At 35.1% G+C, this 24,434-nt stretch overlaps 1 protein-coding gene across 3 annotated transcripts in view; it reads left to right on the forward strand.

The window, feature by feature from the left end:
• ANKHD1 (ankyrin repeat and KH domain containing 1) overlaps positions 1–24,434 on the forward strand; it is a 125,052-nt gene that overhangs the window by 88,061 nt on the left and 12,557 nt on the right. For all 3 annotated transcript variants that reach the window (XM_077768761.1, XM_077768764.1, XM_077768763.1), the window contains 12 exons: positions 2,141–2,899; positions 8,384–8,529; positions 8,677–8,788; positions 9,662–9,807; positions 10,712–10,854; positions 11,586–11,799; positions 13,284–13,459; positions 13,670–13,832; positions 15,843–15,938; positions 16,410–16,526; positions 22,464–22,638; positions 23,825–24,281. In XM_077768761.1, coding sequence (XP_077624887.1) covers positions 2,141–2,899; positions 8,384–8,529; positions 8,677–8,788; positions 9,662–9,807; positions 10,712–10,854; positions 11,586–11,799; positions 13,284–13,459; positions 13,670–13,832; positions 15,843–15,938; positions 16,410–16,526; positions 22,464–22,638; positions 23,825–24,281 — 2,704 coding nt within the window. The remainder of the gene's footprint in view (positions 1–2,140; positions 2,900–8,383; positions 8,530–8,676; positions 8,789–9,661; positions 9,808–10,711; positions 10,855–11,585; positions 11,800–13,283; positions 13,460–13,669; positions 13,833–15,842; positions 15,939–16,409; positions 16,527–22,463; positions 22,639–23,824; positions 24,282–24,434) is intronic.

Here is a 24,434-nt window from a genome sequence, read left to right on the forward strand (position 1 = left end):
TAAATAAAATTAATGAACACTTAAAGGAACATTCATTGTTGGCAGAGGTACTAAATTGACTCTGGTGATGTTACTGCATTTATCACATGATTGAAAATTTCTTTACTGGAATATCAGATGTCTGCATTGCTGTTTGTGAAGTAAATCTCCTTTTTCTTACCTGCTGATTGTTACTAGGTACTTGGAACAAATAAACCAAACGATGAATTCCTGTAAGACCTTACAGTAGTTATTAAAGTTATAACAGCGTTTGTTCAGGAAGATTAAAGTCTTTACTCATCACTTAGCTCAGATATAAAATTGAATATGAGCAATACATTTTGCCGAGGGTTGCTTTCAAAGAATAATTCTCTTAAAGTGATTGCAATAATTTTGGAACTGTGGTATCCTGACCCTGTTAAAGTCAACATCTAGGGGGAAAACTGTTAGACTTTTTCATTAATAACATGTTGCAGATGTTTGAGGTACATGCAGTTTTGAGATCTCTGATTCCAGAAAAAAAGAAGAAGAAAAGAAGAAATAAAACAGCTGAGGCTCTGATTTTTTTTTTTTCCTCTAGTGGTTTCATTACCCTCTTGTAATTCAGAGTGTTTTNGAAATAAAACAGCTGAGGCTCTGATTTTTTTTTTTCCTCTAGTGGTTTCATTACCCTCTTGTAATTCAGAGTGTTTTAACATCAAATGGGTGATGACTTTTTCCTTTGGACCTTAGAATCACTGTGAATACACTGATAATCTTATTTTTAAGAATCTTTAAGTTACTTACGTTATTCATAAATGTTGACTGCAATTCAAAATAGTAAACAACTATTTTTTACCCAGATCTTTTTTAAAAACAGCTCTATTGTTTAATTTACATACCTTAAATGTCCTTCATTTTAAGTGTACAGTGCAGTGAGTTTTAGTAGATTTACAGAATTATGTAACCATCACCACTATCTAGTTTTAATCTCTATCACTCTGAGATCTTTCACGCCAGTTTGTAATCAGTCTTCTTTCTCATTACCATAACCCCAAGCAACCACTACTTTCCTTTCTGTCTTTCTAGATTTGCCTTTTCTTTATAGATTTAATATAAATGGAATTGTGATCTTTTGTGACTGTCTTCTTTTCCTTAGTGTAGTGTTTTCAAGGTTCATCCCTCTTACAGAATGTGTCAGTAGTTTGTTCCTTTTTATTGCTCAATAGTCCAATTCTCCCTACAGAGAAAGAGTAATCTTTGAGTTTGTTATATTTTTTTACTGTATATTTTTTTCCATTTAACGTCTCAATGTTAGGATTATTAATATTGATAATTATTTTGTGATGAGGGGAGTAACTTAAGTGCAATCCAAATTCTTGAAATAACAGACATTTACTTCATTTTTATCATTCATTGTCAATATGAGAAGTCCTGTTCGAGAAGCCTGATTTCTCCTAGGTAACACTCATTGTTTCTCTCATAGACTCTTACGTGAAGAGTTTATTTAAACTCAGAATAATTGTCCTTTGTGATTTACATTTAATATAGTTTTCAGGTAAAGAAATGCTAAAGACTTATTTAATGGAAAAAGTTAGAAGGATAGATCGTGAAAAAACTGATTTCACATTATATTTTAATATAACGAGACAAAGGTTTTGGCCACTTGAAAAATACTTTTCACTTCTTTGATTTACAAGTTACAGTTTCCTGGAGTAGCCTTTATTTGCACAGTTAATATTACGAAGAAACAATTGAAAAGTTAAGCAAACACTAATGATATCCTCAACACTATTTTCACACTATTTTAGATTTGATGTTCTTTAAAAGTCCAGTCTAATAAGCAAAATTCTGAGAGTCTTTCCTCTTTGATTTCCTTTCTCCCTGCCCCGTCTTAATTTCCATAATCTTCCTATCCTAACGATTCAATTTTTTAATTAAAAAATTCACATTTTTTGAATTGGCAACATCCCACTGTATGCTATGTGAAATAGAGGAGTGTTGTCTTTAATCTGCCTCCCACCAGTGTGAATCTTTGAACATTCATTCTACAACATTAGTTATGAGGGTTTGGGGAGGGCGGTCCGTGTGTGTGGGAGGGGGAGCTGCCTTTTTTTTTTTTTTTTTTTTTTTTTTTTTATTTTTAGCATGGCACTTTTTCAAACATTTTTCATGTGCTTAGGTACATCCAAGCAGAAGTCCAGTTCCCTGCAGGTAGCAGATCAGGACGTACTGCCACCTTTTCACCCATACCAGCCTTTGGAGTGCATAGTAGAGGAGACTGAAGGCAAGCTGAATGAACTGGGACAAAGAATTAGTGCTATTGAAAAAGCACAGCTTAAGTCACTGGAGTTAATTCAAGGTGAACCTCTGAACAAAGATAAGATAGAAGAACTTAAAAAGAACAGAGAAGAGCAAGTCCAGAAGAAGAAGAAAATACTGAAGGAACTGCAGAAAGTGGAAAGGCAGTTGCAGATGAAAACACAGCAGCAATTTACCAAAGAATACTTGGAAACCAAAGGTCAGAAAGACACAGTATCTCCACAGCAGCAGTGCTCTCATAGAGGAGTCTTCCCAGAAGGGGAAGGAGATGGTAGTCTCCCAGAGGATCACTTTGCAGAGTTACCTCAGGTTGACACACTCTTATTTAAAGATAACGATGTTGATGATGAGCACCAGTCTCCACCATCGGCAGCACAAATTGATTTTGTCCCAGTCCAGCCTTTATCATCTCCACAGTGTAACTTTTCCGGTGACTTAGGTTCTAATGGGACAAGTTCTCTTGAACTTCAGAAAGTATCAGGTAATCATCAGCTTATAGGACAGCCTCAGATTGCTATTACTGGACATGATCAGGGGCTGTTAGTTCAAGAACCAGATGGACTAATGGTTGCAACTCCAGCCCAGACGCTTACCGACACTCTTGATGACCTGATAGCAGGTGGGTTAAGAAATATATCTGTAATAATTTCTCATTAACTGTGTGCTCAACTTCTTTACACAACCCTCCAAAAACACCAACCTGGCACTTTTCCATTTTAGATCTATCTTTGTAAAATTACTGATTCCTGGAGGTGTTTTGGAAGTGAATTTAACTAAGCTAGACAGCACTAACACATAAAAGTATGTTTCCCCCTCTACTTTTTTGTTATTTGCAAGGGCAAAGAAATAAAATTGCCATGATCTTTTATTTTAGAACTTTGGTATCAAAACCGCCCTGTGGGGGCACCTGGGTGACTCAGTTGGTAGAGCATGCAGCTCTTGCTCTCCAGGTTTTAAGCTTAAACCCCACGTTGGGTGTAAAGATTACTTTAAAACAGACGAACAAAAACAAACCCTGTGTTGTATCTTGGGTAGGAGATCTCTAAGTAGAATTTCTTTGTAGGCTTTAGAGATAATTCACATGAGAGTACACATTAAATTTTCGTGCTATTGATTTTCATATGTGGAAATTGTAATTCTAAATTACATGGCTTTTTCTTTGTTTATAATTATATTAGATCACTTTAAAATTTCTAATTAAAGGGATGTTAAGAAAAAACTATGAATTCCATGTTCTTGTATTTGTGGTCAGAAGATTCAAATGACCCTGAAGTTATCATCAACTGGATAATGATTTGGAGATTGGGATTTTCATATTTATTATCTTGATGAAGGCACACAGACAGAGACACCACACATACACACAGGAAAAGAAAAAAAAAAGGCCTGATAACCTTAAAATATATGTTTCTGTTTATTGTTGTGTGGAAAATTACATCTAGATTTGAAATGAGGTGCACAAGTTTACTTTCCCTTTCATTGTCCTTGCAGCAGTGGGAAAACAGTGCAATTAATCATTTACCTTCCTAAAGATGGCTGGTGAATGTATCACCTCCATGAGAGCCCAGTTCAGAAATGCAGCCAGAATGGCTGTTGACAGTGGATGAAGACCAAGAACTAAGATGTAGCTGGAGTGATATTCAAAGGCAGGCCAGTCCTCTGTCTCTTGATTGCAACATTTTTTTCCTTACTGTTGTCTGTTTCCTCTTGTCATATTCTCCTCCCCTCTTCCCATCCCAATTATGCTATCCCAGTTTCCTTTCTTCTTTTGTGAGCTTTTAGCCTTCCTAATCTTTACTGAATCTTAATAATGTGGAATAAGCTTACTTAAATCAGGAATTATATTGGGCTTGTATATGACTTGCAATGGTTATAGAATTGTGATACTGCCAATAAGTTTCCTCTGATACATATTTAGTATCACTGTGCAGAAGAGGAATATCTTAGTTTCCCAGAAAGAGAATAAAAATGCTGGGGAGGGTTTTAATTCATTAATTTGGGCTTTTATATCTTCAGCCAACAGCCACTTAACTCAAATTAACTTTGTATCATTAGCATGGAGCATTGTTATAAATTATGAATAAACTCTTAGAACTATAAGAGTTCATTTATAGTTCTAATTTCTAATCTAATATAAGCAGATATTTGAGTGTCAAGTACAATTATGAATAATAATAGTGAAACCAATCATGAGAATAACATCTTTAAGACTTAGGATTCTATAAGTAGCATTATAATGTTTGTAATTACACAGTCAGTTTGCAGTTACAAAAATTGCTCTACATTACTCCTCAATCTAGTTTGTTGTTAACTTAGAACCTGTCCTTTTTTTTTTTAATAATATAGAAACAGCTCTAAAAGGAACTTGGATATATTAACTTTATGTAGTATTTAGGGGTGGTTCTTGTACGGGAGGTGAAATTTTATTTCATTGAACTATTTGTTAATGTTCTTTTATAAAGTTCAAAATATTTGTTTAGAAACATCCTTTTAATTATATATGTTAATATAAACTAAGAAAAATTTAATTTCTGTTAGACATTAGTCTAGTGATAGTTGGCCTATCATTTTGTACAATTCTTTTATTAACAAGCTTTCACATATAAATCAGCCAATAAATACAAAAGTTATATTCATATAAAAATTCTCCATTTTTATGAAGGTTATCTGTTTTAAGATATTTTAAGTCCAAATTTCTTTTAATGTTCTTTATTGAAGGTGAAAGAAAATCGGCAAGGATAGCTTAAGTGAATACCTAATTCTACAGTTGCATGATATATTAATATATCAGTATGATTATAGATCAGGCCAAAGATGTAACTAATTTTACCCAAATTAAATCTAGTTCTCATCCCTTGTATTTAATAAAGGAGAGAATACTGTATATCTTACAGTTATACTTTAGAGAATATCTATTATATAATAACAATAAATTTCACTCTTTAACTATAGGAGTATTTTTTTCTTTATTGCTATTGTGGCAAAATATTTTCATGTAAATGAGTTGGTTAGATAAATAATTTAGTAAGATGGTGACTTGATTAGCTGACTTAGTATTTTAGAGTATAGCCTTATATGTGTCATACTTGATGTAGTCCCAGACAGAATGTGTGTAAACTCTTGATTGGAAGCATGGTTCTTCACGTCCTTTCCTTATAAAAGTAAGTGTTGGGCTTTTAGAAGTCATCATAACAATAAGTGATTCTCAATTCAAATGTATAGAACTAAGATTTGGAAATCTGACGAAATTCAAAATGGCTTTAACCATTGAGCATTTCTAGAAACATCTAGTAAAAATTTTGTTATTAATATATAAAGAAGATCAATTAAAAGTCAACTAGTATCAATTTAAATTTCTTGAGTACTTACCATGTACTAAGCTCTGTGCTTAATAGTTTATATATATTATCTCATTGCTATTTATAATAACCTTATGAAATAGGTCCTTTTCCCACTTCTGTTGAAAACCTGAGGCTTAAGGATATTAAGTTACTAGTAGGTGCCAAGATTCAAACTCAGTTCAGCCTTGTTTAAAAAAAATGTTAAGTGTAATATGCATGCATCTTTCATGTTGTAGTTCTGGATTTATCTTAAAGATATTTGTTATTTCCTTAGACTTCTAAAAAAAATGAACATTTTCCCTTATTTTTATATTAAGATTTGATATATATGTAAGGTTTAATACAGTTTGGTGACTAGCACATTGTTAGTGGTGTTGGCACCTTAATAGGTTCTCTTAAAACAAATTCTGGTTCAGAAGTATCTTGCTTTCAGTCATCTTGTAGTATAAGCTTAAGATTAAAAAGGTAATTAGGAAATCTTATTTTTTAGATATTGCAATAAAATATCTTTAAATGATTTTTTCTAATGTTAATATTTTATTTATAGATATTTGTATTTTATTTTAAAAAGTTACTTTTATATATAACAGATTATGGTAATTTAATTTTTTTAGACTCTCNTATCCCTAGTAGCTGAGATTTTTATATAGTCATGTTTATTACTATCTTCCATATTGCCTACAAAACCATCTTAAATTTCATAAAGAATTAAGAATATTGAAGTTAGTTCTTCTATTACCCTGTTTTAGGATAGTGCATAAATTTAATTTGAATTATATAGTGACTTTCTTGTTAGTAATCTGTATTAGTCATTTTCAGAGACATTTCATTCAGAGGTAGGAAATGTTTTAGGACTTATGAAAATGTAATAGTCCTGGTATAATTTTATGTTAATAAAACCTTTATTCCACATGTACCTTTTAAATCTTGCTACTTTCTAGTCTTTATTACTTTTCATATGTAATTAAACCTATAAAGTCACTTTTGTGGAATGTTTCTGATTGTCATTATTGCAAGGAGGAAAAACTGTTTCTAGGATAATGTTGTACAAAATTGTACATTAGTTGATATAACAACACATTTTTGGTAACAGAGCTGTTAAATGCACAAACATAATTTTTAAAAACCATCTCTGTGAAGAAGTCTTTTTTGTATCATATCTGGCATAGTGCTCTAATTAGTTATCTTAAAAATTTAAGTATCTTTTTGTAATAACAAAAGATACCATGGATAAACATTAATAATGATTTTTAAAAGTAGTAAGGCATTTGTTAATAATTATAAGACCACTGCTAAAACTTTTTATTACAGAAAAGCTACATATCATTCTTTACGGTCTTATTTTCTAGAACTATTTTTCAAACATTTCCGCTATTTTTAGAAGGTATAACAAAATACTGTCTGCTTTTAATGCATTGATGACACAAATTTTTTAAACTTTGTTTCCATTGTGCGTGTTCTTATAGGTGAAACAAAAATATATAATAATTACTCCTATTTATAACCATGATAGAAGCTATAGAAATTTATATGGCCCAGATGATTTTATATATATTGGTGGGGAGGAGAGTGGGACAGCGCATGTAGAAAAATATCTGAACATGTTAAATTTGCAAAGTTATTTAAGGAAGTAGTATACTAAACTTAGTCATTTATACTTGTGAATGGTATCCTTGATTAGGATCCAGTCATCAAAATTCTAGTGACTAAATGTTCTCCATTGCTTAAAATGCTTACATTTTCTGTTGAGAACTTTGTTTTTGACTTTTAGTCTAGGTAAGAGAAGGTTATTGCCATCACCGAAGCTTTGTCTTTTTTTTTTGTATTATTAATGGTTATATTTTTTTTCTGAGTTTTTTCTTGAATGAGTAGTAATGTTTATATTTTTCAATACAGTGAACAATAGTACTGGCAGTCCTATAAAATATCTGATACTTACATTTATTGAGCACTTAACATAGGCCAAATACTGTGTGTTTTAAATGCTTTTTGTTCCTTACCTAGCAGACAGCTCATAATACTCCACTGAGATAGGTCCCATTTCTCCCTCTGTGGGCCAAACTCTGTCTCATACGAAACATAAGAAATATGCAGAGACATAAAGATATAATGTCTGTTAACTCAGTTTTCAAACACCAGACTGAGATCTCTAATAAAAGTTCCAGTGTTCATTTAAAAAACAGTTTTATTTTCAGATATTGGTGCATTTTAGCAAATTTTAAAAGTAAATACTGAATTTTAAAGACACATACTTTCTGCTATTTATGTGAGAAATAACGTGTTCTCTCCCCACCTTTTTTTTTTTCTTTTTTTGCATTGTCTTCAGGATGTTTTTATCTAATTACCTTTTACCAACTAGGATACAAAATTTCTTTTTTATTGGGAACTACTTTTTCCCTATTAGACAATATAAAAGGCTATCATTTGTTCTATATGCACTAAATAATGGGCACCATGCTAATAAGTATTTTACTTGCATCATCTCAAGTGGTGTTTCCAACAATATTTCAAAGCAGGTACTAGTATTATCATCCTTATTTTACATATGAGGAAAATTGAGATTTTGTGAGGTTAAATTATTTCCCCAAGACTAGAAAGTGTTGGAACTGGGATTTAAACATAGGCCCGTCTGACTCCAAAGCTTGTGATTTTACTACTGCATTATATTCCTGCTATAAAATTTTCTGTTTTTCATGTTTTTCTGTATACAAATGACTTCACTCTTTTAAGTAGCATTCAGCAATGTGAATATTATTTTTCAGCTGTGAGTAGCAGAGTGCCCACTGGTTCAAACAGTTCCTCTCAGACCACAGAATGTCTTACACCTGAACCCTGTTCACAGTCTCCAAGCAACGTGGCTTCCCAGTCTATGCCCCCTGTGTATCCTTCAGTTGACATTGACGCACATGTGAGTCGATTGCTTTATTTAAACATATTTTGCAATTTGCTTTGTTTGGAAAAGAAAATTATTGTACATTCATTGTGAAAATCAGTATTAATTGCTCTTTAATTGATAACCATGTTGTAAACAAAAACCAAACTTTTTTCCTTTTAGACTGAGAGCAATCATGACACAGCATTGACATTAGCTTGTGCAGGTGGTCACGAAGAACTTGTGTCTGTACTCATTGCACGAGATGCTAAAATTGAGCACAGAGACAAAAAAGGTAAGACACGTCAGTCAGAAGTAAAGCCTGAGAGTTTTTTCTTGTGTATACGTTGTTTTAGAAAACATTTTTTTTCCTTGTGTGTATGTTGTTTAGAACACAGTTTTTATTTTTTTAATGTTTATTATTTTTGAGAGAGAGAGCAAGAGCAAGCAGGGGAGGGACAGAGAGAAAGAGGATCTGAAGTGAGCTCTGTGATAATATTAGTGAGCCTCATATGGGGTCTGAACTCATGAACCTTGAGAATACCACCTGAGCCAAAGTTGGAGACTCAGCTGATTGAGCCAACCAGATGCCCTGAAAACAATTATTTTTTGATAATAAGTAGTTCCTAGAGTATCTCAGTGAAAAGATGAATAAGCAGGGGTGCCTGGATGGCTCAGTCACTTAAAGCCTCTGACTCTTGATTTCACCTCAGATCATGATCTCATTTTTCCTGGGCTCAGTTCCTGCATCGGGCTCTGTGCTGACAGTGTGAAACCTGCTTGGGATTCTCCCCCACCCCCCTGCTGCCCCTCCCCCACTTGCTCGCGCGCTCGCTCTCTCTCTCTCTCTCTGAAAATAAATAAAAGATGGATAAACATATTTCAATTGGGAATATCCAGATGTGTTCATTTACAGAGGCAAATTATTCTCCATAAATTTTTAAATTAAGACTATAACATGAGTGAAATACAGCAAGTTGTGATTGCCTTAATCCAAAAATGGAACATACAGAGCTCATTAGGAGTACAAACCTAAGTAGTTTTGTTTGAGTTAGCATTTCCTTTTTATCAGGTGTAATAAACTTTAAAAAAATTTTTTAATAGAAAATTGAAAACAATGGCTCGATAAGTAAAAAACACAAATTTGAGATTTTTATTTTTCCTTTAGGTTTCACACCACTGATCCTGGCGGCAACAGCAGGGCATGTTGGAGTTGTTGAAATCCTTCTGGATAAAGGTGGTGATATAGAAGCACAATCTGAACGAACTAAGGATACTCCACTTTCATTAGCATGTTCTGGTGGACGTCAGGAGGTGTGTTAATGTTAATTTTCACTTTATACTCATATTTTAAATATGCTTATACTAAGCAATTTAACTACATGAATAAAACTTGCATGTGTTTTGACTTGTTCCAGATATAAATTTAATGGGAGTAGTGAATCACTTTTTATGGAATCTATTTCTTGCCCTTTAGACAAAAACTTTTTCTTAATCCTTGCATATACTGGGGGCTGAATGAACCATAACCCTAACACATATGCAACTTCATCACTCAATAATTGATAAATACAAAGAGTAACATTTTGGAAATAAAAAAGAAAGAGTACCATCTGGGGCGCCTGGGTGGCTCAGTCGGTTAAGCGTCTAACTTCGGCTCAAGTCATGATCTCACGACTCATGGGTTTGAGCCCCGTGTCGGCTCTGTGCTGACAGCTAGCTCAGAGCCTAGAGCCTGCTTCAGATTCTGTGTATCCCTCTCTCTCTGACCCTCCCCTGCTCATACTGTCTCTCTCTCTCNATTCCAGCACTATGTTAACAGTGGTGAGAGTGGACATCCCTGCCGTGTTCCTGATCTCAGGAACATCAGGAACGTTCCCCCGTTGAGGATGATGTTAGCTGAAGGCTTCTCATAGATGGCTTTGATGATGTTTAAGTAGGTTCCTTCTATCNTTGACCTATCCATTGCTGTTAGTGGAGTATTAAAGTCCCCTGCTATTAGCACATTCTTATCTATAAGCTCAAAGCTCCAAATTCCTTGATATAGAATTTAATCCAGTTATCTAGTTGTAGTTGCTGATAGTTGAATATTAGGGCATAATTAAAATGGCAGATATCCAGACAAGGAAGTTACAGGTTCCATTTCTCTGTGCTTCCTTCATTATAAGTTGAACTCTTGTTTTTAACTGAATTTCTGTGTTTATATTTTACTGTGTAGGTTGTAGACTTGCTGCTGGCTCGAGGCGCAAATAAAGAACACAGGAATGTGTCTGATTATACACCATTGAGTCTAGCTGCATCTGGAGGCTATGTTAATATCATTAAGATTCTGCTTAATGCTGGGGCAGAGATTAATTCAAGGTATCTATCTTCATTTTATTATTCATTATTAGTACATTACTACCCAGGGGTTAAATGTCTTCCTCTATATATCTGGACAGATATAATTTTTAATTAAGAAAGTATTAAAGTCAACTCTAACTAAAAGTTAAAAATTTTTTAAAGATAGTACTAAAATTACAAGACCAACAATTATTCCTATAATGTGCTTATAAGTAATCACAGCACAGCTTATTTCAGAGTGCTAACATGGCTATTTTTAAAGAGGTCTTATCTTGGAAACTACTTCGTTATGTGTTATTGGAAGTTTATAGCCTCTAAATAGGAATTATGTTTTAAATTGTGAGATTTTCCAGGGTGCTTGGGTGGTTCAGTCAGTCAGTTAAGCCTCTGACGCTTGATCTCAGCTCAGGTCATGATCTCACAATTCATGAGTTTGAGCCCTGCATTGGATTCTATGCTGATAGCATGGAACCTGCTTGTGATTTTCTCTCTCTCTCTTTCTCTCTTTCTGCTCTTCCCATGCTCTCACTCTCCCTCAAAATAAATAAACAATAAAAAATAATAATGTATAAATAAGTAATAGTGAGATTTTTGTATTCCTAATTCGCAGTCTATACAAATAAAATTTACATTGGTGTTAGAAATCTTTCATTTTACTGAATAATTTTCATCTTTTTTATTCTCTATGCTTTCTAAAAAGCAATAGGCAACATATTACCTTACTTTTCTAAGCACATTTCTCCCTTTAGGACTGGGAGTAAACTAGGTATTTCTCCCCTGATGTTGGCTGCCATGAATGGACACGTTCCTGCAGTGAAACTGCTGCTTGATATGGGTTCAGACATTAATGCCCAAATAGAGACCAATCGGAACACGGCTCTCACTTTGGCCTGTTTTCAAGGCCGAGCAGAAGTCGTGAGTTTGCTTCTGGACCGAAAAGCCAATGTTGAACATAGGGCAAAGGTAAGCATTTTATAACTTGTCAAAAAATAGCATAGCATCTCAACTCAAATTGAATGTGCTGTTTTAAATTGTTGTAAGTTAAAACTGACATCCCATGGCAGCACCAGGGAACTGTGCTACATATATTATAGTGAGTGGTGAGTGACACATTCTTATCATTCATGACTTTTATTAAGGAAAATAAAGAAAGTAGAATCAGCATATTTTCCAACCTCAGCCTTGAGTAGCTCTCTGTGAATCCTCCAATTTGCAACTTTTAAATGTAATAAGATATTTTTGTAGTAAGAGTATTTTGTAGAGTTCCTTTTTTTAAAGGTAAGTTCTACTCCCAACATTAGGCTAAAACCCACAACCCTGAGATCAAAAGTTGTATATTCTACCAACTAAGCCAGCCAGGTGCCCCAGAGAGTCCTTTAGTGTAAATTTTAAGGAACTACTTTAATGAAGCATGTGCCTACCGTTGATAAAAAAAACCCAATCAAAAAATTACTGCATAGATTATAAAATTAGGAGAGCTAAAATCTAATCTGATCATACACATTCTGACAATTTCATGTGTGTCTGGCATTTAGAAAGGAGTTGGTAAATCAGTGTTTTTAATTTTTTAAATTTCTATGCTTAGAATTATTAGGTACTTACAACCCTAGAAAAGTGTAGCTTATGTAGAATTCATCATAATCACACAGTGAATGGTCAACTCTTATAGTCATTTCAAATTTACAAGGTTAGGATGAAATTCTCATATTTTCTCTCTGAACTGTATTAGTTATGTTTCTTGAAATTTAATATAACATTTACATTTTTAATCTATTAAATTAGGGAGTGTAGTTTTCCTCAAGTTTTTCATAGCACAAAGAAAAATGAGCTCTTCCTGTTATCCAGTTTATCTTTTTGTATTATGTGTATTCAGTGTGTCCCAATTATCTATTAGATGTCCTAGAGAAACCCATATTACTTTGGAAATCATACCAGTAGGAAATATCTCTTGGCAAATGTTTTGGAGACTAATGAGCAAAAGACATCTATGTATAAAATTTAAGAAGTGCTGTTTTAGTCTATTTCTCCCAAGTTTGAATAGGATTGAAAGAATTTATCCAGAGTTATTTAGCAAACTAACATTTTCAGATAGATATTTTAAACAAAAGTTTCCCATTGAACAATGATGTGGCTTATTTAATTTTCATTTAATTCATTTTTCATTATCTGTATTCATTGCACAGAGAAGTTATTGTCTCATGTATAAATTTATAACAGTATAGAAGTTATGAAATTGTTTTTTTATATGTGGTGGTATAAGTCAGTTCATTCCAGATGGCTCACTCTATTCAACTATTTTCATTTGCTTTTCATGAAATTGAAGACCGAATATTACTTAGCTCTTTTGTGAGAGAAAATCAGAAATAGAATCCACTTATAAGTCAGTTGTTTCAGTCTGCTAAAAATAATTATATTACTTAACTTGCATAAATTTTTGGTTTAAACAGACTGGTCTTACCCCCTTGATGGAAGCTGCTTCTGGAGGATATGCAGAAGTTGGAAGAGTTCTCCTTGATAAAGGAGCAGATGTCAACGCCCCCCCTGTGCCTTCCTCAAGAGATACTGCTCTAACAATAGCAGCAGACAAAGGTCACTACAAATTTTGTGAGCTCCTGATTAATAGGTGGGTACATTTTATGTTTATATATAGAAGTTTTTGTGATCATTTTTACTTTTCAGCACCGTTACAGTCAGATTGTTTTACTTTCTTGACATTTTAAAGAATGGATTCTTTGCATGCTATTTTATAGAATATAAAAGACAAATAGAGGAAATAGAAAGTCACCGTCTCCTCATAGGAAACAAGCTATACTAACATTCTTTGGTTTTATAGAGGAGCCCATATCGATGTTCGAAACAAGAAGGGAAACACACCACTTTGGCTGGCATCCAATGGTGGTCACTTTGATGTGGTGCAGTTGCTAGTGCAAGCAGGTGCCGATGTGGATGCAGCAGATAACCGGAAGATCACACCTCTTATGTCAGCGTTTCGCAAGGTAAATTTATATGGGAGAAGAAAGCTAACATGTAATCATTTTTAACTAAATCTCAGTTGAAGCCATGTGAGAAAAATAAACTGCTCTTGGAGAATAGACTGTGTTTCCATACATGAATCACTGTTATCTTTCCACTCTCTTTGTGGCCAAATCTAAGAGCTATGTGGTAGTTCTCTATAAGGAACTTTGTTAAAGCCCTTGGCGTCTCAACTAGTTTTGTCATTTTGTATGTAAAACACGAGAGTTAAGTATGCAGATGAATGTCCTCTCTACCTAAAAAGGAGTAGTCTCTTTCATAGAAACTTACTATGCCTTGTATATATGTTAAGGGTAGCTTGTCTGCTCTATTTTTAAAAGCTTTCCCACTACAATTTTGATAAAGTATGAAACCACTTACCATGGCTTATAAAGCCCTGCAGGATGTGGTTCATGCCTGCCTCCCCAAACCAGTCATTTATGCTACCCTTCACCTTTGCTCACTACACTTCAGCGGCTGGCCTCAAATGCACTATCTTTTTAACTGCCAGAGGGCCTTTGCTAGGAGTTTTCTCTCAATTGCTCTTCACTGGCTCATTTCTGCTCATCTTTGAGCTCCTATTTTTTATTTTATTTTATTTTATTTTATTTTTTATTATTTTATTTTTCAAAGCTGATTTATGTATTTTGAAAGAGAGTACACATGCATGAGTGTAAGTGGGAGAAGGGCAGAGAGAGAGAGAGAAACAATCTCAAGCAGGCTCTATGCTGTTAGCACAAGCCCACTGCAGGTCTCGATCTCACAAACCCTGAGATCATCACCTGAGAGTTGGAAGCTTGACTGACTGAGCCACCCTGGTGCCCCAGCTCCCATTTTATTTTATTTATTTATTTATTTTTATTTTTTTTACAAATAGTTTATTGNCTAGCAGTGCTACTGGCCCCAGCTCCCATTTTAAATGTCACTACTTAGAGAGTCCTTCTCTAACACTCAACCTGAAAAGGTCCACTTGTTCCTTTTTATAGTACCCTATTGTTTTCCTTATACCAATTTGTAATTATATATTCAAATATGTATTTACTTTTTTAATGCTTATCTCCCCAGTTAGACTGGAAGATCCAGGAAGACCAAGCTTTATGACTATCATTGTTTATACACATTGTTTGTGTGTTTGTGTTGTGTGTTTAGGCATCCCTAAATAGCTATTGAATGAGAATGGTGTAAATTTTAGGTCTTAAAAAAAAATCTTGGGGGTGCCTGGCTGGCTCAGTCAGTGGAACCTGTGAGTCTTGAATTTAGGGCTATATGTTTCAGTTCCATGTTTGGTGTAGAGATTACTTAAAAAATAAAATCTTTTTAAAAATCTTAAAACATTTTCTAGACTTAATTCTTTGTTCAGTTTTTGCCCTTTCCTTTTAATTGAGGTATCATTTACATATAGTGAAGTATGCAAACCAGAGGTACATAGTTTACTGAGTTTTGATAAATGTATACACCTAGGTAACCCACACCCTATAAATTCATAAAATACTTCTGTAATCCTAGGAAGTTCTGACATGCACATTCTCAGTGAATTCCCTGCCCTAGAGGCAATGACTTTTCTGATTTTTATCACCATCAGACTAATTGTGGAAGATGTTTTAGAACTTGGTAGAAAGGAAAACTATGTAAGTTTGGTTATACTGAAGTAGATGATACTTAGAACTTGGACCCAAAACAGTGTTTTGCAATGTAGAACATCTCTCTGTTTTAGGACCTATTTCCCTTTTATATAAAGGTTCATTTCACAATGCCAGTTTTTATTAATACACTTATTCTAGGAAGCACTTGTTTTCTACAAAAGGTTTTCCTTTTTCAGTGAGAAATGCTAAGTTAAATTTAGGAAAAATACCTGGACATGTTTTTATTTTCATAATTTCAGTGTTTAGTAAACGATCTGGAAGTATCATTACACTTTTTACTCTTAAGTTTTTAAGCATATGGGCAAATTTTGAAGGAATTCGTCTGTGCATTTTTTCTTGTACTTCCCACAGGGTCATGTAAAAGTTGTTCAATATTTGGTGAAGGAAGTCAATCAGTTCCCTTCTGATATCGAATGCATGAGATACATAGCAACAATTACAGATAAGGTAGGTTCACTATACTATCAAAACACATTTGTATTCTTTGTGGAATTAGATGCCAAAGTGTGCAGTTAGCAACATGCTTTTTGTCCTCTATGAAACTGACCACCTCATCTGTCTGTGCTTTAGTCTCTCTGTTTGCAAATGGAGAATGGATATAATTTTTAAAAATTATTTTGAGGACTCCTTACTGTTATAGACTATATTTACAGTGAATATGGCTAAAGTTTATTACTAGACTGTTAGCCTGATTAGAAAGTTTTCTAAGAATACAAATTTTTTAAGAAATAGTGCCTTTTTGTCTCATGAAGGATTGATAAATGACGACAGTTAAAAGATTGCTTATATTTGGCTCAATGAATTTTCAGTTGTTTGGGCTTTAAGCCCTGAACTTCGATGTGCTCATCAACTCAAGTTTTATTTGGCCTGTTTATGTTATATATTCCTCTATTCATATAATTCCATTTTCCACTGTAGGAACTCTTGAAAAAATGTCACCAATGCGTTGAGACAATTGTGAAGGCTAAAGACCAACAGGCTGCAGAAGCAAATAAGAATGCAAGTATTCTTTTGAAGGAACTTGATCTGGAAAAGGTGAGTAGGAAAAGTAATTTTTCTGTGGAGGGGCACCTGGGTGGCTCAGTCAGTTAACCATCGGACTCTGGATTTCAGCTCAGGTCCAGATCTCAGTTTATAAGATCGGGCCCCACATCAGGCCCCACTCCACACTATCAGTGTAGGATTCTCTGTCCTTTCTCTCTGGCTCTTCTCATCTCTTTCTCAAAATTAGACAAATAAAAAAAAATTGTTGAAAATTTGTTGGAATAACTTTACCCTTCTTATGACCAATAATCTTAATATCTCTTTCAAAGGATGTGATTAATATTGTCAAATTGCCATCAATCTTTTTATTTTGACCTCTTGCTCTTAAAAAATATTTTGAATCATAAAAGTGAGAGATTAGTTTTCAAGCAGATCAGTTTACCAAATGACATTATTACATAGCTAGTTTTAACAGTAGTGTGTGAAAAAAATTTAGTAAAACATTAGAAACCTTTTGCTAATTATAATATATATGCTATAAGTGGTTTATTAGAACCTCCCTCAAAGAGTAAGTGTCTGAGGGGTGCCTGGGTGGCTCTCTCAGTTAAGCATCTTACTCTTGATTTCGGCTCAGGACATGGTATCCAGGTTTGTGAGATCAAGCACCTCTCTGCCCTATCATATCAGTGCTTGGGATTCTCTGCTCCCTTTCTTTCTCTGCCCATCCCCTGCTCATGTGCTCTCCCAAAAATAAAGAAATAAAACATTAAAAAAAAGAGTAAGGATCTGATATCCTAGGATGTGTGGTATAATGAAAAAGGTTTCAAAAACAAGATTCCTTATCTGAGGTTCAGGCTGCTTACCTGGAAGAATGAGGATGTTGCTGAGGATATTGCATTAAAAGAACAAATAACATGATCAAGTAGAGTTATTTTAGGTATACAAGAGATAGCTTAACATGAAGATATTTTGTTGATGATTAAAAGAAAAGAAATATTATTTTCAGAGATGCTAAAATTTTGAAACCAATTCTTAGTTTAAAAAAAACAAAATACAAAAAAATCCTTATAAAAACAGAAGAAGATATTGCTTACAAATCAATGAGAAAAACATAACTTGCCCAGAATAAAAAATGATCATTTGAATGGGTAATTCACAGAAAAAGCAATACAAATGTTACATTTTTTTTTTCCAGATTGGCAAAGCTTAAGCTTTAATGATTTGATAATAGCTACTGATGGCAAAGGTGTGGAGAGATTAGCACCCTAGTGAATGACTTTTGATGTGTGGTGCAAATTACTAGAGGTATTAATGGAAACACTTTTACAAATAAACTAAAAGGTGGTTACCTGTATCCATCTATTCCACTACTAGACAAATGCTCAAAGATGTGAACTTAGAAGGACATTCATTGCTGATAATAGAGGGAAACATGTAAATCTTAAAGTCTTATTATTAGAGAATTAAATAATTGTTAGTACCTCCATGATAAACTTGATTACAATTAAAATCAGAAGGGAAAAAAAGTTATATTGATTTTAAAATAAAGTCAAGTTCATAGATGACTACTAAGGCACCTTTCATGTCTATAATGTTGATTTTTGTGTGACTACGCAGCGATATGGTACTCAGTTCCCTAAATAGCTAGCCAGTTTGTTCTCAGGCAAACAGAGTGAGGAAATTCAGTATTTAGCTAAATGTTCAATGTCTTCTTTCAATCCTTTCTCATTTGCATAAGATATTGGCAAACTTTTTCTATAAAATCCCAAATAGTAAATAATTTAGGCTTGGCAGAAAATATGTTATCTATCATACGTCGACATCTTTGCTGTTGGAGCACAAAAGCAGCCATAGGCAATAGGTAAATGAACAAGCATGGCTGTGTTCCAGTAGAACTTCATGTATCAACACTGGAATTTGAATTTTATATAATCTTCGGGGCACCTGTGTGGCTCAGTTGGTTAAGCGAATGACTTCAGCTCAGGTCATAATCTTACTGTCTATGGGTTCGAGCCCCTTGTCAGGCTTTGTGCTGATGGCTCAGACACTAGAGACTGCTTTGGAGTCTGTGGCCCTTTCTCTGCCCCTCCCCCTTTCATGCTCTGTCTCTCTCTAAAAAGTCTTTTCATTTTTTTTAACCATTTAAAATATCAAAGCCAGGGGCGCCTGGGTGGCTTAGTCGGTTAAGCGTCCAACTTTCGCTTAGGTCATGATCTCGCGGTTCGTGGGTTCGAGCCCCGCGTCGGGCTCTGTGCTGTCTGCCAGCTCAGAGCCTGGAGCCTATTTCAGAGTCTGTGTTTCCCTCTCTCTCTGACCCTCCCCTGCTCACGCTGTCTCTCTCTCTCTCCTAGAAATAAAAAATAAATAAATTAATAAAATATCAAAGCCAGTCATATCTTTTAGGCCACCAAGCACAGCAGTTTGGATTTGGTATTCAGGCCATAATTTGCCAACCTCTGATTTAGATAAATGAAAATGTCAAAGAATACTCAATTTATGCCTCAAAATGATAAATTATAGTGTTGAGGAAAATGCTTTACTTGATTACCATAGAAGGATGAATAACTTGATGTGATTTCTTCGTGCTTCAAACTCTCATCATGATGTTAGGCAATTTACTACCATGCTTTCCTTTCTGGAAAAAAAACGACATTTTCTAGTACTAATCACAGAAAATCTAAAAGTGATCAGAATTCTATAGATGGCTTAAAAAAAATTCTATAAGGTAAAAAAAAAATATTTACAATAGCTTCTGGTTAATATTTTTTTCCTTAAATACTTTATTGTTAAGTTGGTTTCCATATAACACCCAGTGCTCATCCCAACAAGTGCCCTCCTCCATGCCCATCACCCCCCATCACCTCTCCTCCACTCCCCCTCAGCCCTCAGGTTGTTCTGAGCATTCAAGAGTCTCTCATGGTTTGCCTCCCTCCCTCTCCCCAACTATTTTCCCCCTTCTTCTCCCCCATGGTTCTCCGTTAGCTTCCTCCTAATCCACCTATATATGCAAATATATGGTATTTGTCCTTCTCTGCCTGACTTATTTCGCTCAGCATAACACCCTCTAGTTCCATCCATATTGCTACAAATGGCCAGATTTCATTCTTTCTCATTGCCATGTAGTATTCCATTGTATAAATATACCACATCTTCTTGATCCATTCACCAGTTGATGGACACTTAGGCTCTTTCCATGTTTTGGCTATTGTTGAGAGTGCAGCTATGAACATTGGGGCTCATGTGCCCCTATGCATCAGCACTCCTGTATCCCTTGAGTAAATTCCTAGCAGTGCTACTGCTGGGTCATAGGGGAGTTCTACTGTTGAAGAACCTCCATACTGTTTTCCAGAGGGGTTGCACCAGCTTACATTCCCACCAGCAGTGTAGGAGGGTGCCCGTTTCTCCACATCCTCTCCAGCATCTAGAGTCTCCTGATTTGTTCATGACTGGCGTGAGGTGGTATCTCAGTGTGGTTTTGATTTGTAGTTCCCTGATGAGGAGGGACGCTGAGCATCATTTCATGTGTCTGTTGGCCATCTGAATGTCCTCTTTGGAGAAGTGTCTATTCATGTCTTCTGCCCATTTCTTCACTGGATTATTTGTTTTTCATATGTGGAGTTTGATGAGTTTCTTATAGATTTTGGATACTAGCCCTTTATCTGATATCATTTGCAACTCTCTTTTCCCATTCCGTCATTTGCATATTAGTTTTATTGATTGTTTCCCTTGTCTGGTTACTATTTTTATAGTGAAATGTTTTAGTATGTTATAAAGATCATGACAGCTAAATTTTAGTCAAATAAGTAGATGCTGCATAAATGTCCATTCAACTCACCTATCATACACTTCACCCATTTAGAGTAAACACTTGAAGGGCCCCTTGGTGGCTCAGTGGGTTAAGCATCTGACTCTTGGTTTTCAGTTCAGGTCATGATCTCATAGCTTGTGAGTTCGTGCCCCACATTGGGCTCTCTACTGACAGCATGGAGCCTGCTTAGGATTCTCTCTCTCTCTCTGTCTGTCTGTCTGTCTCTCTCTCTCTCTCTCTCTCTCTCTCTCTGTATCTCAGAAACAAATAAATAGAGGCTCCTGGGTGGCTGTTGGTTAAGCGTCCAACTTCGGCTCAGGTCATGATCTCACAGTTCGTGGATTTGAGCCCTGCATCGGGCTCTCTGCTGACAGCTAGCTCAGAGCCTGGAGCCTATTTCAGATTCTGTATCTCCTTCTCTCTTACCCTCCCCTGCTCATGCTGTCTCTCTCTCTCTCTTTCTCTCTCTCAGAAATAAATAAAAAACATTAAAAAAAAAAACAAATAGTACAATTGAGGGGTGCTGGCTGGCTCAGTCAGTAGAGCATGCAACTCTAAATCTTGAGGTCGTAAGTTCAAGCCCATGCTGGGTGCAAAGATTACTTCAAAAAGTAAAATATAAAAATATTTTAACATAAATAAAGTATACAGTTCAGTGGCTTTTAGCATATTCAGAGTTGTGCATTCATCACCACAGCCAATTTTATAATATTTTTACTGCCCTAGAAAGGAACCCTACACCCTTTGGGTGTCACTTCCTTTATTCAATCCCTCCATCCTAGGTAACCACTAATCTGCTATTTGTCTTAATGGATTTGCCTCTTCTGGGCATTCCATATAAATGGAATCATACAGTATTTGTTCCTCTGTGACTGGCTTCTTTCACTTCATGATGTTTTCAAGGTGCAAACATGTTGTCACATATATCAGCACTTAATTTCTTTCTATTCGTAAATAATATCCCATCTCTCTCTCATACACATACACACGCATACACGCACGCGTGCATATTTATCCATTCATTAGATGATAGATATTCAGGTTGTTTCTACTCCATAAGTATGTAAGTTTTTCTTTCTTTTTTTTTTAAATATGGACCACTTCATGAGTTTGCATGCTATCCTTGTACTCATCTTCTCCATATCGTTAGAAGGTTTCTAGCATGTGCTACCAAAGTGAGCACAGTGTACAAGTTTTTGTATGAACGTTTTTTCATTTCTCTTGGGTGTGTATGTGTGTGTATATATATATATATATATGAATGGAATTGCTAGAGCATGTGGTAATTCTATGTTTAACCATTTGAGGAGCTGCCAGATTGTTTTCCAAAGCAGCTATACCATTTTACATTCCTGCCAACAGTGTTTAAAGGTTTTAATTTCTCCACACCCTCACCACTATTTGCTATTATCTATCTTTTTGAGTATAGCCATCTAATGGGTATGGAGTGGGTATCTTATATGAATTTGATTTGCTTTTCCTTACATCTAGTAGATACTCAGTATCTGTCTTCATATGTTTTGGCTACTCATAAATGTTGTTTAATAAATTAGAAAAACATTAAAAAATTTTTAAATATATATTCCTTCAGGAAATGTGTGTTCAGGTCCTTTGTGTATTTTTTAATTGAATTATATTTGTCATTTCATTATTATATCATAAGAGATCTTTATTCTTGATACAAATCCCTTACCAGATGTATGATTTGCAAAAAAAAATTTTCCCATCTTATGGGTTATATTTTTACTTTGTTGATGGTTCCTTTGAAGCACAAAAACTTTTAACTTTGTTGATGTCTAGTTTATATTTTTCTTTTGGTGCCTTTATAAATGTGTTTTGAGATTGACATCCATGGGAAGCCTCATGTATCCAAAGCAAAAATACCCATTCTTTATTTTATTTTATTTTTTTAATATTCATTTTCTTCATTTTGAGAGAGAGAAAAAGAGCATGAAACAGGGAGGTGCAGAGGGAGGGGGGGAGATAGAGACTCCCAAGCAGGCCCTGCGCTGTCAGCATGAACCCAAACACGGGCTCAAATCACAAACTGTGAGATCATGACCTGACCCGAAATCAAGAGTTGGATGCTTAACCAACTGAGCCAGCCAGGCGCCTCAGCCATTCTTTATTTTAAATAAGTGTATTATTGGTGAAATGATATACCTGCACTTAATTTTCAGTCAAGAGAGGAGAGCAGAAAGCAGGCTCTTGCAGCTAAAAGAGAAAAAAGGAAAGAAAAGAGAAAAAAGAAAAAAGAAGAGCAGAAAAGGAAGCAGGAAGAAGATGAGGAAAACAAACCTAAGGAGAATTCAGAACTACCAGAGGATGAAGATGAAGAGGAGAATGATGAAGATGGTAAGAAATGACTCTTTCAAATTAGTGGTAAAATTCTGTTACCGCTTCATTTTGAGTACTTTTTACTCGAATTAATTCTAGTTAGATATTTAGTACTTCCATCTGAAATTGACAATTGGCTTTCATAGTAAATATTTCTAAATAATTTACATTGTAAAGTGGTAGAGAAAAACAGAAGGGGGAAAGTCAAGCATGTAACTTCAAGTTCAGTTGTAATTTAAGTTCCCTTGTAAAGTATCAAGTATGTCCTAAGTGTGATACAGTAGAGATTTGCCAGCTTCTGTCCAGGTTCTTCCCTATCCTTCCCTCACCCATTTGAAAACTGGGGAGAGACCCAGTTCCTCAATAAATTTTGAGCTAAGATGTGGGCTCAGAGCTATACAGGTTCATTATTCTCAGTTGTTTTTTTGTACATTCTAGCAGTGTTTGTAGTAGGCAAATAATTGTTCTCTGTTTGAATGCTATTTCTAAAATACTATCTGAAAATTTCCCTGAATTTAACATTTTAATTTAAATTCCAGTTTGTTAACATAAGTGTAATATTAGTTCCAGATGTACAATTTAGTGATTGAACACTTCCACACATTACCTGGGGCTCATCACAACAAGTGCACCCTTTAATCCCCATTACCCATTTAACACATCCCCCCACCCACCTCCCCTCTGATCACCATCACTTTGCTTTCTATAGTTAATAGTCTGTTGGTTTGCCTCTCTTTTTTCCCTATGCCTCGTTGTTTTGTTTCTTAAATTCCACATATGAGTGAAACCATATGGTCATATTTCTCTGACTTATTTTGTTTAGTATAATACTCTCTAGCTACTAACTCAAAGACATCCATGCACCCCAGTGTTTAGACCAGCATTATCTACAATAGTCAGACTGAAAATTGCCCTGAATTCAAACTATATTGGGATTTTTGGTTAACTCATGAGACTAACACCTCAGATCTTAAGAATGTTATGGTATAAGGTGCACCTGGCTGACTCACTTTTGATCTCAGTGCTTTGAGTTCAAGCCCCATGTTGGGTTTAGAGATTACATAAATAAATAATCTACTGAATACTGATGAAAGGAAAGTATGACTTAAGGAACTGAATTATTCTGAATTATGTATATCTTGTTACAACTTGTTTTTGAGATCTGTGGCTCTCTGCGTGATTTTTCTCCTTTTACTAATTACAGTGGAGCAAGAAGTTCCCATAGACCCTCCTAGTGCGACCACCACCACCACCATTGGAATCTCTGCAACATCTGCAACATTTACAAACGTGTTTGGGAAAAAAAGGGCCAATGTGGTGACAACCCCCAGCACCAATCGGAAAAATAAGAAGAACAAAACAAAGGAGACCCCTCCTACCACGCATTTAATATTACCAGAACAACATATATCCTTAGCACAGCAGAAAGCTGATAAAAATAAAATAAACGGAGAACCCAGAGGTGGTGGTACAGGTGGGAATAGTGACTCCGACAACTTGGACAGCACAGACTGCAACAGTGAGAGTAGCAGCGGCGGTAAAAGCCAAGAGTTCAATTTCACCATGGATGTGAATTCCTCTAGTGATAGGAGATACCCGTCACTGCTTCTCCATTCACAAGAAGAAAAGACAAGTAATGCCGCTTCCAAAACTCAAGCACGGTAAATTTTCTGATTTGTTCACTCTCTGCCCACCTTTCCTTTCTCATGCCTGGTACAACAATTTGAAGTACATGTTTTTAGCACAAATTATGTTAAACAATGTAGGGCTACCACATCACCTGTCTGCAATATTCAGAACTGAAATTCACTAAT

The sequence above is a fragment of the Crocuta crocuta genome, unplaced genomic scaffold (genome assembly GCF_008692635.1).
Source record: "Crocuta crocuta isolate KB4526 unplaced genomic scaffold, BGI_CrCroc_1.0 scaffold64, whole genome shotgun sequence".
In the NCBI taxonomy this organism is placed as follows: Eukaryota; Metazoa; Chordata; class Mammalia; order Carnivora; family Hyaenidae; genus Crocuta; species Crocuta crocuta.